The sequence below is a fragment of the Petromyzon marinus genome, chromosome 17, assembly GCF_048934315.1.
Source record: "Petromyzon marinus isolate PM22_M1 ecotype Great Lakes invasive population chromosome 17, UKy_Petmar_22M1.pri1.0, whole genome shotgun sequence".
In the NCBI taxonomy this organism is placed as follows: domain Eukaryota; kingdom Metazoa; phylum Chordata; class Hyperoartia; order Petromyzontiformes; family Petromyzontidae; genus Petromyzon; species Petromyzon marinus.
Window position 1 is genome coordinate 19528202 of NC_133683.1, and position 19258 is coordinate 19547459.

A 19258-nucleotide genomic window follows, 5' to 3' on the forward strand; every position below is an offset into this window, starting at 1 on the left:
TCACGTTATCTGTGTAGCCCTTTTGTCTAACCACTGCCGGACGAAGGCATGCCCATGCCGTGTGGATCGTACGGGTTACTTAAATCATACTTCACCACCACTGACGGAGCCAATGGGGGGGGGGGGAAGGGTGGCACGTGCCACCCCAATGATCCAATCGTTGGGGTTTATTAGTAATACATCGGCATTTTGCGACCCCCACTGCCACTGTGTAGCATATTATTACGTGCCAGGGACTTTAAGAGATGATAGGACAATAGTCCGGGTCCATAATTGGCAATAAGTAACGGCAAATCAGTTATACGTGACTCAGAATTGTGAGCATTTTCGTCTACAGAGTCCACGACTTCCCTGAAGGCATCAACACCTTCAGCGAGCGCGATGCCGATCACACAACGCGGTTCGAATTCGACGTTCGATCGATGGCTGCGCCATCGCCGCACACGCGTCGAATGAAAAGCAAGGGACAAGTCTTTACTTACTAACAACACCTTACATACTAACAACTCCTCTATCATTTTTAATTACTGGAGGGGTTGCCCCCCCTACCTGAAAATCCTGGCTCCGCCATTGTTCACCACGCTGCTCAATGCGAGTTGGGGAAGACAAGGAACATAGACGTGGGAGTACCGTACAACAATTAATTTTGCTACACTGACCAATGCCGCCTATGACGTCTGTTTTATGCCAAGCGGTCACTGATTCCGCACCTCCGAGTAGCTACGTATGGTGCGAAAGAAGTTCAACATACATCCAAGCCTCGAGACTACTGTTCAAGATGTTCCTCCATTGGGATGTTTCACCAAGTCCACCGATGATCATCAACCGAGACAAGTCAACGTCTCGTACTCAAACAGATGGAAGTACATGGGTATAATTCGTCGTCTCTCTTTTCAAGGGATACATTGTATCCATGCAGTCCCGAGTAGGCGATATTTTTTCTAAAAAAGTAGATTCCGCCTACGATTTCAGCGTCGTCCGCTGTTAAGAACGACGCCATCACAGGCCGCTGCACAACTTTACAGGAGGCTGCGTGTGGCGTCGCACAGATTTCAATTCGGCTTAGCGTCTGAGATCGCATGAGATTGGGCGCATTCGGGTGACTTGTTCATGGGCCGTGAGTGCATCGTTAACCTCTAATATTACTATGAGCTGTGCCACCCACACACGTGTGCTATACATACACAGTTTTCCGTATTCTTTCTGGGCGCTCCAAAAATGTTGTGTTCGTCTCTTTCTGTATCTCTGCGTAACTGTTTATCTCTCCGCCGCTGTCTCCATTCTGTGCGTGCGTTGTTTGTCCGTCTCTCTGTAACGCGCTGACCAGCCCCGAGTGGACATTCGTGAAAAAGAGCTTCACAGCTCATCGGATTCCTCCAGGATAAATACAGATTCTGTGATGTGTTTCTGTATTGACCCGTTTTGCCAGACCTTCTCTCTGCACAGGGTCCCACTTCGTGTTGAGATTGGCTCTTACTCGGGTTCAAGACAACATCAGTAATTTGCGTTTCTCTGTGCGTGCGTGTGTGGCGTGCGTGTGTGTGGTGTGTGTGTGGCGTGTGTGTATGTGGCGTGTGCGTGTGTGCATTCTAGCGGAGGCGACAAACACACGGGCTGAGTGAATCGTCACTACGCCGTGAATCTCTTTCAGGGAGTTCCCGTCACCTCTGCGTCCAGGTGCGCAGCACGGGAGATGTGGGAGGGCGATGGAGATAAGACCAAGAGCAACAGTGCCGGGAGGCAGGGAGTGTTCACACACACACATACACAGCAACCCTGTTCAGCCGTCCGTCCGTACACCTGACCCGACCCCCGGCCTCTGCTTAAGCTGTGTGCCCTAACCCCATTGTCCCTTCTCTCACCGTTTCTTATCGTCGTCGTCGTCATCATCATCGCGAGCAACGGTCAATCCAATGCTGGACGAAGGCATCCCCAATCTGCTGCCATCTCTCATCGTCCTGCAGCGGATAAATCCACCCAGCACCTGCACGTGAAATGATTTTCATCGCTCCATCTCTCGCGGCGGACGTCACTCTCGAGCGTGTTTCCCTATCCTTGGCTGCCATCCTGTCGGTAATTCTGACCGTCAGCCATCTCACCTCTTTCTCGCGTCGTTTGCCGACTCCAGCTCAGCAAGTGTTTGATTCGCCATGCAGTCTCCGCCTCTCATCTTAGTATCTCCCACCCCTCCCCAAACCAAAAAACAAGTCACTACATTCGTCGTGAGCACTGCTGGGGTGGAGAAAACGCCACGATGCGAATAAGCCTTTGACCAGACCACTCAGATGGTGCCCGATCTTGTCGAATTTTTGGCAGCTAAGCAGCGTTGAAGACTGGATATTGCTTTAGCAAAGTGACTACTACCACGCATGACAGCTGTCACAGGCTGCTGCAGAAACTAGGCTTGTGGGCAGAAGGCAGAGCAGTAAATATTCATCGATGGGCTCTTACCACTCTGCACCCGGCCTTCACTAAACCCGCTCTGACCAGCGTGGCGAAGTATGGACAAATAACCTCCACGGCAAACCCGTCGTATGGGACTATGGGGGCGCTCATTCGGCAGTGGAACGGTCGAGGGCTGTGCGTGCACACGATGGAGGCGCCACAGATTTTAAAATTCATTTGAATGACACGAACATCGGGCCGAAAAGAAAAAAAATTAAATTGAAAAAGAGCTTCATAGCTCATCGGATTCCTCCAGCATAAATACATATTCTGATAATGTGAACGGGAAAAAAAAATATAGTTTCAATTCCTAAACTCATTCTTAATGTCCTCCCAATTTTCGTGAGATTTCCTACACAATACGGAGTTTGTTAAAGGCTAAGGAATAAAACAAGAAATAAAACAGATTTTTTGTTTGTTAAATACATGTGGTTTTATTTTCACACAGCGTAACGCATGTAGTACTGATCCATGTTGCTGTCCTCTTGCAGGAGGCTGTCCCCCACTCTTTGACGCCACCACGGGGATTGTGTTGATGTTGTTGTGGTTGTTGTTGTGGTTGTGACATTTCTGCTGATGTGATCGTGGATTGCTCACAACGCAAAGAGCCAAAGATCTCCCGTATAGCCTGTAACAGATTGTTGGGGCGAGTGCTGTGTAGCGAGCACCTATGCAGGCCGGCACGGCGCACGAGTGGGTGGGTAGCCAGCACCACGCCCTGCCGCCTTTGTCTCCCCAGTGGAGATGTTTACATACCGCACCAGGTACTCATTTGATGCTGAGGTACTTATTTGAGGAGGAAACCTAGGACCGGTACAAACAATCGTCACTGGTGTTGGCCGTGAGCGAGAGTCGAACTCGGCTCGCCTTGTTAGTGGCGCAGCGCGCCGTTCGCTGCGCTACCGCACCCCGCGCCGTAGACCACTTACACACAAGAGCCCTGAACCACTCCCACGTTGTCCTAACCCACACTCATTTTGTTCTGTTCAAGGTGGCGAGAGATAATTTTGCGTGGATGTTAATACGGCACTCGTGCGGTGCTAACTCATTCGGCCGCCGAAGGCAATGAACCGTACGATCGTGACAGGAACGTTTTAACCAAGACACACAATTATCCAGCCACTCGTGAGGCCACGTTAGATAACAGCCGCCGCCATTCGCCACAGTGTGGCGGTGACGTTACCACAGTGCTTGTGCCAGGTTATGTGCACCTTGAGGCCACGTGAAGTGTCAAAGGCTCGCTGGCCGGAGGTCACGGAACACGCCCGGGCGCGTGGGTTGACTGACTGAGATGACTGGCCGATGCATCTGCTGTACCCCGTACTGTGCCAACTTTCTGTATTTTCGCAGCCTGGCGCTCTGCTCGTCGTTGTTGGAGAACGACTCCCTTCAACTGCCCAGTAGCGCCCTTCACGAGCCTCCTCCACATAAGACAATATTGGCACAGTTGTACCAGTCATTGGTACCACGCCCGTTTAGCCCACCTCTATCCGTCCAAACAGAAGCTGCCTGGGCATGCGGTGGCTGGACATGCGGGCTAGATGACCCAGCCAATGCAGCCTCGCCTGCCGGAGGAGCTTATCGATGCGAGTGTGTCCAGATCTTTCAAGGATATTTGAGGTCCTCACACAAACCAGCCTGGTTAAACCCAGAATGGATCATAGGCGGGTCAACCACACATTATGTATACATACAGCCCAGCATACCCCTAGTCTAGTGTGTGTTGTTCTCACCATTACACCATGTAACATGCTGTTATGTATCCACACACCAACACTAGAATCAGATTAACACGTAGGCTTTCGCGACCAATATCCATGAGAGGTTTTTTTAGGGTTAGATCGCGTAAATATATAAATGTTGTGTCGTTAAACCCGCCACCAACCGACATAACCAACTAGTAAGGGTTGTCACGAAAACAGAACGTGGCCAATTCGTCACTCGTACAGAGAGCCAAGCCACAACATTTACAATCTGAGTACGACGTTTCGCCAGTAATTACAACTAGCTTCATCAGGCGACAGCCAGAAACAGGTGGACTTCACAAATTGGGTGGTGGCGGGTTTAACGAAACATTTATATATTTACGCGGTCTAACCACCCCCCCCCCCACCCCTGCATTATGGACTAGAATCAAAATCCATCGTGCAAGCCAACGCACACGCCCAGGTCGGTTGGGCGCCCAACTGTGGCACGCACCACGGCAGCAGCAGCAGCAGCAGTTGTCGCTGTAGAGGAGCCGCAGAATCATCATCATCATCATCATCCTCCTCCTCCTCCTCCCATTGTCGGGTGAAGGGGAGAAAAAAAAGAAATAATTTCTTGGAGCGAATGCTGTCGGCAACCTCGGCACACAAAGGTGTCGGCGCACGGGAGATTGTTCTGACGTGCCACGTCATAACATCCCCCGCCGCACTTACACGCGTTAATTCCCCCGACGCTCGCTCATTGTTACATAGCGCCTCGTGCAAACGGCACACCGAGAGACGATCGTGAAATTTGTACGCAATTTTTTTTCGGAGGGGACGGGGGTGGGGGGTGTACTCTGTATATTTTATTTTCTACCTACGTGACTTTACCGAAAGAACCAAAGAGTATGGATTCCTGCAGTGACGAAAGCGTCAAAAATCAAGATTACTCTGCATTTCTCGGATTTGCGAGCAGCAAGGTGGCTCACTACGATCCCTGTGATCCAGAGCTGCTGTTGTTGTAAGGGTGAGGGTCGGCGGTCCAGCCGCGGCGATCATCCTCACAGCAGCGGCTTTCGGCTGCTGCCATCAAACAAAGACGACGGTCACCGCGTCGCGCGCTTGCAGATGCGCTTCAGCGGCCGTCTGGAACGCTCTTGCTTCCGATACTTAGGAAGCGTTGCACCATTTAAAGCATCTAGATTGAAATTCATTGCTTTAGAACTGTTTTTTTTTGCGTGTGTGTTTAGCTTGTTGTCCATCCCCCCGCACCTCCTATTAGCATGGGTGGCTACGTACGGCACGAAAGAAGTTCAACATAACCACGTGCACATACATCACGTGCACATACATCCACGTGCACATACATCCACGTGCACATACATCCACGTGCACATACATCACGTGCACATACATCCACGTGCACATAATCACGTGCACATACATCACGTGCACATACATCACGTGTACATACATCCACGTGCACATACATCACGTGCACATACATCCACGTGCACATACATCCACGTGCACATACATCCACGTGCACATACATCACGTGCAGGGTTCGTGGGGCTCCAAAACCCGTTGGGTAGCCAGGTGGTACTGGCCGAAAGAGGGCATTGAAAGCGCATGCAACACGTGTGTGTTCGTGAACCCGTCTGTGCGGAGTTTTGAGTATCGTCATCTTGTATGCAGTCGTGGTTTTTCTACACGTTCTCCAGTTGCTGTATTCCTCCCGCATGCAAAACACCCGTCCAATCGGAATTGGCCAAACATCGCAGCTGCGATGACCGTTTCTGGGAACACATTTTTTTTTACCCGAGACTCAGCGCGTCCTTCTTGCAGGATACAGAAATGCCACCACGATCGCCTGCACTGCATTGATCTTATTTCGTGCACTGCATGCGAAAGATACACAACGCACAAGTGTGGCATTACAAAGACTGACCTCTGTCCCATCATAATCATCAGCAGGCGCCATGATTTATTCACTGCTGGATGAAGGCCATACCAAGCCGTCACCGTCACTTACGGTAGATGCAACCAAGTCGATTCATACGGAACATTCGTAGGGGAGTGGTGGCGCAGACGTCCGTGCACTGCGTTGTGAAGCCGGCGACCTCGATGCGATAATTCCCAACTACGACCAACATCAGTGGTGAAGCGATATCAAAAGCGGCCCTGATCCTGGATCCCCCTTCCCCCCCCCCCCCCCCCCACCGTGTGGTGAAGTATGGTCAAGAAACCCCTCCTGAATGAAGCGGTGGGTCTGGGGGAGGCCCTCATCCAGTAGTGGATTGCCAAAGGGATGTAAATTATTTAGATTATTTAATATTAATATAGAATGCCCGTTTGACAGGTCTCCAAAACACACGTGTCTCATTCTATGCACATGTACAATAATGTCCATCTATATTCTTAGTTTTTTCGGTAAAGTCACGTTGAAGAGAAACAACAAACGTGACTTTACCGAAAAAACTAAGAATATGAATTACTGCAGTCACGAAAGCTTTAAATCAAAATGTCCATCTACTTTTGTCAATCCACTGCTGGATGATGACCTTCCCACGCCTTGCGGATCTTGGGGGGTTATTTCACCATACTTCACCGTGCCTGTTCGTGCAGGCTGATAAAGGCACCCCAGCAGACAACGTCGCTCCGCAGGATATAACATGTGCCACTTGAGTCATGCATCTTGGCCAGGTCGCCAGTTTACACACCTACGCAAACACGCTTAAAAGACAAAGCTGCCCCCTCCCACCCGGTACAGCCTTTAACAGTTCGCGAGCACCTATAAATGGCGACACGGCACACGAAGAGGGTGGATGGCCAGCACCACGCCCGGCCGCCTTTGTCTCCCCAGTAGTGATATTTACACACCACACACGGGAAATCATTGAAGGGTAAGTCGACTTATGGGAGGCCCATGACCGGTTCAGATAATCGTCACTGGTGTTGGCCGTGAGCGGGGAATCGAACTCGGGTCACCAGGTTCGTATCGCAGCGCGCTGAAACCGCACACACACACAAAGACAACATCACACACACACACACAAAGACAACATCACACACACGCACATACAAAATCGCAACCACACACACACACGCGCACGTACACACAATCTCACACACACACACGCGAACGTGCACACAATCTCGCCCACACGGACACGTGCAACACAGCACACAATCACACTCACGCACGTGCACACACACACACACACAGGGCACCGCACAGGTGTGTTTGTTTTGAGTCATCTTATCTGTGCCCGCGTGGAGAGAATCAAGCAGAGCGCGCTTTTCAATATAATCCCTCAACAGCGACACCCCTCCAACCTCACACACCCCTCTCCTCTCTCCCACACCTCCACCCCAACCCCCCCAAACACGGCACACATCTCCTTTCCGGGATGAATCGTCAATAATTCGAAGTTCTTCCTTTAGCCCCCGCGAGCATCCGTGGACTCCAGCGCCGCCGGGAAGTCGTTCTTCTCGTAGCATCCAGCAGATGCACCGCAAGTTAACCCCTCTCCCACCGCCCCCGTTCAGAAGCAGAATATTTATTTGTCATGGAGAAATCCGATGAGCTATGGAGCTCTTTTTTAAAAAGATGTACAGTAAGGGGGCGAGTCAGAAAGTTACAACAAGCAACACGAGAAGAAAAAACACGATGGCAGTGCAAAGTATGGGAAAGGTAAACAAATCACTTAAAATAAATACTTATAATGGATAGTATAGATGTAAGTTCCAATCGCATAGGTACACCAATCCCCGAGCTTTGGCGAGGTCAGCAAAAAAAACAACAGCCAAAAAAGAGTACCAGCCCACACCAAGACAACGTCGATTCAAGTCAATCCACTGCTGGATTAACTTGAATCGACGCTCCCGACGTCTCTTGGGGTACACACGCGCGCGCAAACGCAGTATCTCTATGCCAATTGTAATTGACACCGACTGTAATGCACAGTAGGGTTTTTTTTTTGTGTGTGTATATGTGCTTGTGTGCGTTTGTTTGAAGGCCAATTGTATTCCGGGAGGCGCAATGTGTTTATTTGTTTGTGATCAGTTTTTCTCGTCATTAATACAGACTCGATAATATACGTACAGGCGCCCCACCTTTTAATTATAATTGAGATGCTGTAGAAACAATTGCGACTTTGTTTCTTTCGCAGACATCTGCGACAAACGATCGTTAGATACTGAATGAAGGACACGTTAATCGAGTGCAACTTGGTCGTATTTTTACGTGTGTTTAGTTTGTTGTCCATCTTCCCACCTCCGATTGGCACGGTTGGCTCCGTACCGTGGTTATCAGTCTGCACTATGAACTCAAAAGGGCATTTAACTGGTCATAAACAGAGGGCAAGAGAGCGGTATTATATGTTACACAGCGGTATGAAATTACTTTCTAAGCGTGTAGACAAATGAGTATGCGATACGGTGGAGCATTCTTGGAAATTGTGAAAGGAATTATCATACTTTCCTAAGTTTATGCTCGCGATGTTAGAAGTAATGGCCACACTAAGATCCCCACAAAGTGCACACACGTCTTGTATGTGTGTATGTAAATTATCGCCGTAATGTATGTTCGTAATATGTTTGCGGTGTCTGCCCTTTTGGGGGGTGGAGTGGTAGTGGAGTTGTCAGAGGAGTCTTCTGCATTGTTAGAGCAATCTTCTTCATTGTTAGAGCAGTCTTCGTCATTGTTAGAGCAGTCTTCTTCATTGTTAGAGCAGTCTTCTTCATTGTTAGAGCAGTCTTCTTCATTGTTAGAGAAGTCTTCTTCATTGTTAGAGCAGTCTTCTTCATTGTTAGAGCAGTCTTCTTTATTGTTAGAGCAGTCTTCTTCATTGTTAGAGCAGTCTTCTTCATTGTTAGAGCAGTCTTCCTTATTGTTAGAGCAGTCTTCTTCATTGTTAGAGCAGTCTTCCTCATTGTTAGAGCAGTCTTCTTCATTGTTAGAGCAGTCTTCGTCATTGTTAGAGCAGTCTTCTTCAATGTTAGAGCAGTCTTCTTCATTGTTAGAGCAGTCTTCTTCATTGTTAGAGCAGTCTTCTTCATTGTTAGAACAGTCTTCTTCATTGTTAGAGCAGTCTTCTTCATTGTTAGAGCAGTCTTCCTTATTGTTAGAGCAGTCTTCTTCATTGTTAGAGCAGTCTTCCTCATTGTTAGAGCAGTCTTCTTCATTGTTAGAGCAGTCTTCGTCATTGTTAGAGCAGTCTTCTTCAATGTTAGAGCAGTCTTCTTCATTGTTAGAGCAGTCTTCTTCATTGTTAGAGCAGTCTTCTTCATTGTTAGAACAGTCTTCTTCATTGTTAGAGCAGTCTTCGTCATTGTTACAGCAGTCTTCTTCATTGTTAGAGCAGTCTTCGTCATTGTTAGAGCAGTCTTCTTCATTGTTAGAGCAGTCTTCGTCATTGTTAGAGCAGTCTTCTTCAATGTTAGAGCAGTCTTCTTCATTGCAAGGCCACCAGGGGCCACTGGCTGCCCCTGGTGGCCTTTAGTGGGGCCCCTGACGTGCGGCCCCCCCACACTTCACAACAACAACACGTGACAACACCCCCCCCCCCCATCATCATCATCGTGCTGCTGTCAAACCGCGCCCCCCCCCCCCTCCCGATGGTTTTAAATGTGTGGCGGCACTCACAGACACTGAAGTCTTATCGGCGAGAGTGTCTCTCCCTCTGAAAATGGGCGAAGAACACTGTTAGAGAATACTGCGCTATTATGAACCTCGGCGATATGCGTTCCGATTCCCCGGGCCACGGCTAACATCAGTGGCTAATTATAGTTATCTGAACCATTCCTGCCCACACCCCCCTAAAAACGCACTGACCAGCGTGGTGAAGCATGGTCAAACAACCTCCATGACCGACTCGGCCTGGTGGATGTCCTTCATCCAGCGGTGGATTGACAAGGGGCTCTACTGTAACACCTCGTGGGATAGTTTGGCACAACGGCTGTTGACAAAGAGCAGCGAGTGTAAACATAGCGAAGAAAGCACACTGCAGAGCTGGTATCGATTCGTTTGGAAGCGTTTCTGAGTCGTGTGGATCGTCGTATAAGTATATCCCCTTAAATCCGACTTAATCTGAAGTTACACACACACACACATTGCGAATAAGCGCACGAACCACATCACGCTAAATGCGCCCGATCCATGGAATTTAAAGCAGAGACGATACGAAATGTTTTCTGTACGGGAGATCGCCGTGCATAGCAGGTGCAATAGACTGTACCAGCACCCACAAATCGATGTGAATTTTGGTCAAACATCACCCCACGCAAATGTCGCTCACGGCGCCCAAAGAGAGGCGCTGCTCGTCCGGCAGTGGATGGAAAATGGGGGGGGGGGGTGTGCAAAGGCTCAACCATGTGCACGGTACTGGGGGAATGAAGTCGTTTGTCATCTGAAGTAGCATAACATCTCCAATTGTAAATTATACATTAACAAACAATACATTAACATCTCCAATTGCACATACAGTACAAAAAATAATAGCTGACAATTGTTTAACACGTAAGCTTTCGCGACCAATATTATTCATAATAAAGGTTTTTGGGTTAGATCGCGTTATTTATGAATGTGTCGTAACCCTCCACCACGTGACACGGCCAATCAGCAAAAAAAGTGTCACGTTGACAAAAGACAAATCATTCATTACTTTAGCCCACCGGTGTGTTGAAGAGTGTAAATGTTGTGGATTCACTCTTCAACACACCGGTGGGCTAAAGTAGTGAATTATTTGTCTTTTGTCAACGTGACACTTTTTTTTGCTGATTGGCCGTGTCGGGTGGTGGAGGGTTACGACACATTTATAAATAACGCGATCTAACCCAAAAACCTTTATTATGAGTTGACAATTGTATCAGATCGGAACCGAAAACTATATTAACATGTATATGTAATATAAGATACCACAGCAAATTATACGTACGAAATATAAAACACCTTTTTTCGCTGAATGCGCATTTTTATCTGACGCGGTGATTCAAATTAAACAAGAGCTCAGCACCGAGTCAATGTCACGTCTAAGATTCATTGCTCGGATCTCCTTTCTAAGAAAGTCAACGAATGTACAAACGCCTCCTTTCCATATTTGTCTCTCTCCGTTTAAAAAAGAAAAAACCCCGGCATTGTTTACACAACCCATCGGCAACTCGGCCTTTTGGAAGTGCATCTTTTGAGCGGTATTTCAAGTAGCGGTGATTGGTTGGATGCATGCAAGAAACACTCTACCGGTTTCACATTCAGTAGCTCACATTAGCAGGCGTCGGCTTGCTTGAACCATTTGATGATCAACGACGTTTATAGACAGGCAATTAACTATATACAATATAAACACAACATAATCATTATTGGGAATGTCAATAAACCCTGTATGTGTCTCCCCGAACAACATACATGCTGTATTAATTAAATTTATTAAATAAAAGTGCATAGCACATTAGAAGCATTAAACAAAAAACAATCCAACCTTTTTCTTCACTCCGTGTGCTCTCTCTCTCTGCGATCACCAAAGACATCAACAATTGTTTGGTAGACGACAATGACAAAGATCCCACGTGTTGGGATCCCACGTGTTGGGATCTTTGTCTGTTAGAGAAAGTGCTGTGAGCGAGTAGCACCCTAGGTCACGCAACGCACCAGGTACGACCGATAGGACCGCGATACAAATATCCGACACTGATGCTGGCCGTGAACAAGGTTCGAACTCGGCTTTTCGTAGTGCAGTCACACAACCCACCGCTCGGTAGAACACAAAGACGACACAAAGATCCACCGTATAGCCTGTAACAAACATACTTTCGGAGCAAGTGCTGTTAGCGAGCACCTATGAAGGTCGGTATGGCACACGAGGGGGTGGGTGGTCAGCACTACGCCCGGCCGCCTTTGTCTCCGCCAGTGGCGATGTTCACACGCCACATTTGAGGCTGAGTCGACCTAGGGGGGTGGGTGCTCAGAACCGGTTCAAATATTCGCCACCGTTATGGGGTCGTGAGCAGAAATCGAACTCTGGTCGCAGGGGTTTCGCAGCGTAGCGCGCTAACCGTTGCGCCACCACTCTCCACAGACACATATCTCCCGTGTAGCCTTAACAGACTGTTGGGGCATGTGCTGTTAGCGAGCACCTATGAAGGCCGGCACGGCACACGAGGGGGTGGGTGGGTGGCCAGCAGCACGCCCGGTCGCCGTTGCCTCCCTAGTGGTGATGTTTACGCACGACGCCAGGTACTCATTTGAGGCCGAGTCGACCTAGGGGAGTCCCCAGGACCGGTTCACATAATATAATCGTCACTAACGTTAGCCCCGAGCGGGTATCGAACTCGGATGGCCGGGGGGTTCGTAGCGCAGCGTAGCGCTCACCGTTGCGCCACCGCTCTCCACGGACACACACAGACACACACACACACAGAGACACACACACAGAGATACACACACAGAGACACACGCACAGACACACACACAGAGACACACAGAGACACACACAGACACGCACACAGACAGACACACACACAGAGACACACAGACACACAGAGACACACACACAGACACACACGCACAGACATACACACACAGAGACACACACACAGAGACACACACGCACAGACACACACACAGGCACACACACAGACATACACACACAGAGACACACAGACATACACACAGAGACACACACGCACAGACACACACACAGGCACACACACAGACATACACACACACAGACACACACACAGGCACACATACATACACACACAGAGATACACACACAGAGACACACACAGACACACACACACGCACGGTCTACGTACATACGGGCACGAGGAGATGAGACACAGAATCATCGCGGGCGACTTCTCACACGAAGGGCGATTACGACTCGGAGGAGGTCTTTGTCTCAAAATGGCTGCTGAGGTCACGTCGCAAACAAAACAAAATAAACTCCTCGATAGGACGGCCAAGAAGAATAAGAATATAAACAATGAAAAGACGAGAAGCCAGTTGGGGGGGGTGGGGTGTGGGTGGATGAGTGGAGGGGGGGGGGCCCTTTTGTTGCTTCGTAACGCGTCATGGCTGTGAGCGCAGTCAACGGGACCGTGCTGCCACAGACTCACTTCGCGTCAGGCGTTCGCGACGCGACTCGCTTGTAAACGCGCCGATGTCGCGACTCCCGTCAATGTCGCGACTCCCGTCAATAACGCGACGCTGATTGATTTCGCGCCCACACCCTTCCCGCCGCCTCGGGACGCGTTTTTGACAGCCGTCCTCTTTAAATATAGCAGCAGTGTCGTCAGCTGAGGACAATCGCAGCGAGGCCGCGCGGTCCGCTGTGGCAGCGCACGCGCTCGACGCGACCGCTCCTGACAATGGACTTAGTTGAGCAAATTAGATACCGCCTGAGCCGATGGCCTGGACATGCCAAGGCGGACGCTCCGAGCCATCGCGTAGTAGTCGCGACCACGCCACGTGGCTGGGCAGAAGAGAAAACCCATGGGTTCCAGCGTCGCAGAGCGTCACGACGACAACGTCGTGACGACAACGTCGTGACGCTCCGCACGTTTATTGCACTTCTTTCGCGCCGTACGTAAGTAAGCCAGACGTGCCCATGTAGGCGCTGCCTCTGGCCGACGACACCGACCACGCAACGCAAAAGACCCCAGCCACCCCCCGGTATCACCAACCCAGGCAGGTGGAGGCGAGTGTCACTGAGCGAGCACCTATGAAGGAAGGCGACCACGGCTCACAGGAGGGTGATGTGGGCAACTCCGCGCCAGACGAGGCTGAGATAAAAGACAAAGATCCCCCGTATATCCGTAACAGACTTTTGGGGCAAGTGCCGTTAGCGAACACTTCTGAAGGCCGGCACGGCACGCGAGCGGGTGGGTGGCCAGCACCACGCGCGACCGCCTTTGTCTCCCTGGTGGCCTCGTTGACACACCGCGCCAGGTACTCACTTGAGGCTGAATAGACCGAGGGGAGGGGGACAGGGACCGGTTCAGATGATCGTCACTCGCGTGAGCGGGAATCGAACTCAGGTCGCAGGGTTTCCTAGCGCAGTAGCGCGCTCACCGTCAGTCACATTTCCTCCCCGCAGATACACAGACAGAGGCCTCCCATATACCCCTAACAGACTGCTGGGGAAAGTGCTGTTAGCGACACGCACAGGCGACACACCCGTCCCAGACGCAAGCTCCGTGCGGGAATCCCCGCGCTCTGCGAGGGGGTGGTGGCGATGATGATGATGGAGTTACTGATGGAGTTGGGTGGATGGGGAGAGACTCGCGCAAGAATTGGAGAGTGGGCGTGTTGGGGTGGAAGGACGAAAGAGAATGAATGGTCTCACCCCCCCCACGTCTCTCTCTGTGTGTGGTGCGGGCGAGCGCTGACAATCCTTGCCCAATTACGCTCTCCACTCACATCCAGAGATTTCATTGGGCAGGAGGCGCGGGAGGCAGCCACACGCACAAAACATGGAAAGGCCCAGCAGCAGCGGCAGCATCAGCAGCGTTGCCTCGTCCACGAGCCCACCCCGGGGCAAGTGACATCGCGCGATGCGATGTCACCCGCCGTGTCAATGGCCAAAGCAGCGCGAGCGGAGCGCTGAGGTCGGCCCAAGTTTTACAACTTCACGTCCGATGCGCAATTAAAGTAACCACTTCTCTTCTCTCGCACCGCCCGTACCTACACGCACAGCGCAGCGTCTCATTTCCCCCTCTCGATTTCATTTCCCCTCTCGTATTTTATCGAGTCATTGCCACCACCACCTCGTAGTCTTTCCCTTCACCACCCCCCCCCCCGCTGCAACGCTACCCCCTCCCAACACCCCACCCCACCCCCCTAATTCCCGGCTGCTAGCTCACCCAAGCACTCCACCTTAATTGGACCTCGTTCGAGGGGGCGAGCGGGCGGCGCGTGATGAGCCGGGGAGCCGCGGCGCCGCAGTGGCCGGGCGCGGTGCCGGGAGCGGCCACTGCCGCCGCTGTGACCGCCGCGCTCGCGGGCGTTTAGCGCCGGCCAGGGAGGGGGGGGGATGCCGGACATGGCAGACCGTGTCACCGACACGCGGGCGCTGCCGAGCAGCAGGGCTTCCTCCTTCAGCATCGCCCGCCTCCTGCCGGACGCCGAGGCGAGTCGCCCGGCCAGCCGAGGATCTCCCGACCCGGACTCACTCTCGTGCCCGACCGAGCCAGAGTCGCCCGTCATCACCACGACGACCGCGACCATCGTCAACAACAACAACAACAACCGCGGCAGTGTCAACAACCACGCCGCCAACACCACCGTTAGCAGCAGCAGCAGCGGCGGCGGCAGCAGCGAGGAGGAGGAGAAGACGGACGACGCGGAGCCAGCGGGCTGCGCTGACGACAAAGAGAAGGGAGCGGGAAGCAAGGCAAGCGACGGCGGCGGAGAGTCAAAGGAGGACGGGGACGGAGCGAAGGGTGGTGACAAGCCACCCTTCAGCTACAACGCGCTCATCATGATGGCCATCCGCCAGAGCCCCGAGAAGCGACTCACGCTGAGCGGCATCTACGAGTACATCATGCACAACTTCCCCTACTACCGGCAGAACAAGCAGGGCTGGCAGAACTCCATCCGGCACAACCTGAGCCTCAACAAGTGCTTCGTGAAGGTGCCGCGCCACTACGATGACCCGGGCAAGGGCAACTACTGGATGCTCGACCCGTCCAGCGACGACGTCTTCATCGGCGGGCGCACGGGCAAACTCCGCCGGCGCTCCGCGGCGTCTCCGCGCGGCAAGCTGCAGCTCGCCTGCCGACGCAACCCTTACCTGGCCACGGCGGGGCTGGCCCTGAGAGCCCCTCCGCGCTTCTCGGCGCACGACTTAGCGCTCATGGACCGCGCGGGATCGCTTTACTGGTCCGTGTCGCCGCTGCTGCCTCTGCATTCTCATTTCGCCGGCTCTATGCTCGGCTACGGAGGTGCAAGTGGCGGCGGTGGCGGTGGTGGTGGTGGTGCCGGTGGTGGTGGTGGTGGATGCCCGGGATATCCCGCGAGTAACCACGCAGCAGGGCCGTACAGCCCGCTGCAGTTGGTGCAACCTCAGAGCTGCGCTGACGCGGCCGGCCAGCCCTTCAACTTGTCCGCGGCGAGCGCACAGGGTCTCTGCCTCGGACGTTTGGGTGGCGGCCATCAGGAGCTCGTCGAGCACTTGGGCTTGCAGTCATTCATGCAGCAGCAGCAGCAGCAGCACCACCACGGCTCAGCTGCAGCAGCGGCGGCGGCGGCGGCGGCAGCGGCCGTTGCCGCTTGCGGCTCGACCCCGGTCGTGCCTTGCGGTGGGACGCCGGGCAGCTGCTCCCTGCACAGCACCGGGGCGAACGGGACAGCGGCTTCCCCCGGTTTCATCCACGTGGGCCCGGGCACCGGCTACCGCCTGGCCGGGCACCTGGGGCTCGGCAGTTCGGCTCTGCAGCAAGGCTTAGCTGCCCACCACCAGCATCACCACTCGACCGTCGCGGGGCACAGGCAGTCGCACTCGCCGTCACTCATGGGCTTCCCTGGTGCCGGCCTGCAGTCGGCTTATTTCGGACACTGAGGAAGATATCCCAGCGCGTAAGTCAGACTCTTGCGTAAAAATCAACAGACATCCCACGTACTGTATTTTTTACAAATATGCAAAAAAATATATAACAACGCAGATTTGAAGCGCGGGTTCACTGACGCGGTCATTGAATGTTGCTCTTGAGTGGTCTCGGAATAGAAGCGCCGCTCGCTTCGGGCAGTGCACGGGGGTGTGAGACAGTAACAACACATTTGACGAGTTGTCGCGCCCTGTGCTCACTTGCGCCAGTCCTTTGCAGCATTTATCAGGCCAGGACTAAAACTGGTCAGGTTTTTATATTATTAATATCATATGAAACATAAGCCCTTTATAAATTAATTGTTGGATGAAGGCCTCCCTCCCTAAGGCACGGGGGCTGTTTGGCCATACTCTACCACACTGGTAAGCACGGGTTCGTGCAGGTGGAGGATGGGGGGTACGAACACCAGTTCTTATATCTCCGCTAACGTTAACCGTGATCGGGAATCCAAATCAGATCGCCCAAACTTCGAAGCCTAATGTCCGAATCAACTACTGGCCTGTCGCATCGCAACCCTCTAAGGATTTTAATTGTGATTTTAATTGTGATATAACCCCATCTCCACCCCCCATGGATCGTCCCGAAGTCGGCGCTGCTGTTTTTCCAGACCGTTCGTAATCAGCGACTAATGATCGCATATAAATATGTACCTATGTAATGTATGATGTGCTGCAGAATAATGCGGTTATCGACACTGCAGACTCTACACAAAGCCACACGTTCACGAGTCGCTTGCACTCATGCATGGGACGTGGTGGTGGTGATGATGATGATTATTACTGTTACAATCGTTGTTATCGTTGTTGTTATTTTGTTGTTGTTGAAACTTTCAAGAGTGATTGGCACGTTTTCTTTTTTTTTCTGCTGTCCGTCGATTTTATACCACCAAGTCACGGCAAGATATTATGTAGCGTAAATAAGCATGTATATATATATAACAACGCTAATGTGCAATGTTTTTTTTTGGGTTGTTGTTGCTGCAAAATAAATTCATATATTAAACAGAAACAACAAAACACCACCAAGGCGGCTACCACGTTATGTCGTTTCCCATACCGATATGTTCGCTGAACTTAAAATTAATTCATTGTTAATGCACGGTGCGTAAAATCATTCTAAGTACGCAGTGGCGTAAGCATAATTCACACACAGTTCTTGGAATAGCAACTTCCGTTGGTTTCCATACGAACAGAGAGCAGTGACATATTTAAGTGCAGGACTTGCTATATCCAATACACACAGACATATATGTAAGATGACATGTTTTCCCTGCAGTATTAAAATGCCTTTCTCGGGTTAAAACAGTGTTCAACTCGCCTATACTTCCCTGCAGGTTGCGTTCACGAGTGCGTGTGGATTAACACGCAGGGCATCTTTCTAAGATGTGTTTTTAAACAAAAATAAAGAAACATGGATCCATGCACACACGTTTCAAACTCACTGATTATCTCGTTCTCATATTATATGTAGGCATGTGTGTATGTATATGTGTGCGCACATGTTAATGCGCTAAAAGTGCACGGCCCTATTTGTCAATTCACTGCTGGATGAATGTGGAGGCTTTCCACGCGCCGGGTCGGTCTTTAGGCGGGGTAATTGTACCGGGGGGGCTTGTTTGACCATACTTCACCACGGTGGTGTTAGTTCGGGTTGGTAACAAAGGGGGGGCGGGGGGAGGTGTGTGTCCAGGGGACGGGTTCATAGTTTTGCAGTGCGCTGCTCCCACCATAAATATGGATATAATTTCGCGTGAAATAATTTCATGAATATACTGCCTTTAAAATGTTTACTTCAATTATTACACATGACCGACCGTATTTGCATGTAGGTGCAATGCACACGTTATTGTGTATATTGTAGATGCATATAGCAGCATATTAAATAATAAATAATCAAGTAACAAAATAATATACACACTTGTAGTCCATCAGCATTATGAGCCATCTGTGCCAATGTTTCCCAGCCCCATTTGTTTACAATAACTTTCTTACACAATCCGAATTTACATATGCTATAGGTTGTTACATGGTGTAAATTACTAGAGTTATATACGTGTAGAATATGAAAACAGACACTCTCATCAGCACATTTCTTGCAATTTTATTTTTTGTAAAGACGAGAGATACGATATTGACTTTCAGGAACGATTTGCAAAATAATCGCATCAGAAAATCTCCTGAGGAGGATTGGTTTAGGTGTGGAGTGTAGTTGTGAAAGGCCATTCAAAATACTGTACGAACTATGCGCATCAACTACTCAATGTGCACCCGCGACGTGTATGGACGTGCCTTGATAATTAACGTTACAGGAAATGGCTTTAAGGGAAAGCACAAACCACTGCTTTTATTCTTACAAAAATGTGTCTCTGTGTCGTCAGTCTATGGACAATGTTAGTCTATGGACAATGTAAGTCTATTGGAATTGTTAGTCTATGGGCAATGTAAGTCTATGGGAAATGTTTGTCTATGGGCCATGTAAGTCTATGGGCAATGTAAGCCTATGGGCAATGTTAGTCT

At 50.8% G+C, this 19258-nt stretch overlaps 1 protein-coding gene across 1 annotated transcript; it reads left to right on the forward strand.

Annotated features, from left to right (window-relative positions):
• The first annotated feature begins 14541 nt into the window (after positions 1–14541).
• LOC116943202 (uncharacterized) lies at positions 14542–18165 on the forward strand. Its single transcript, XM_032955850.2, has one exon. It carries the CDS (start codon positions 15170–15172, stop codon positions 16694–16696), a length of 1527 nt encoding a protein of 508 aa, XP_032811741.2. The 5' UTR covers positions 14542–15169; the 3' UTR covers positions 16697–18165.
• Positions 18166–19258: the final 1093 nt, after the last annotated feature.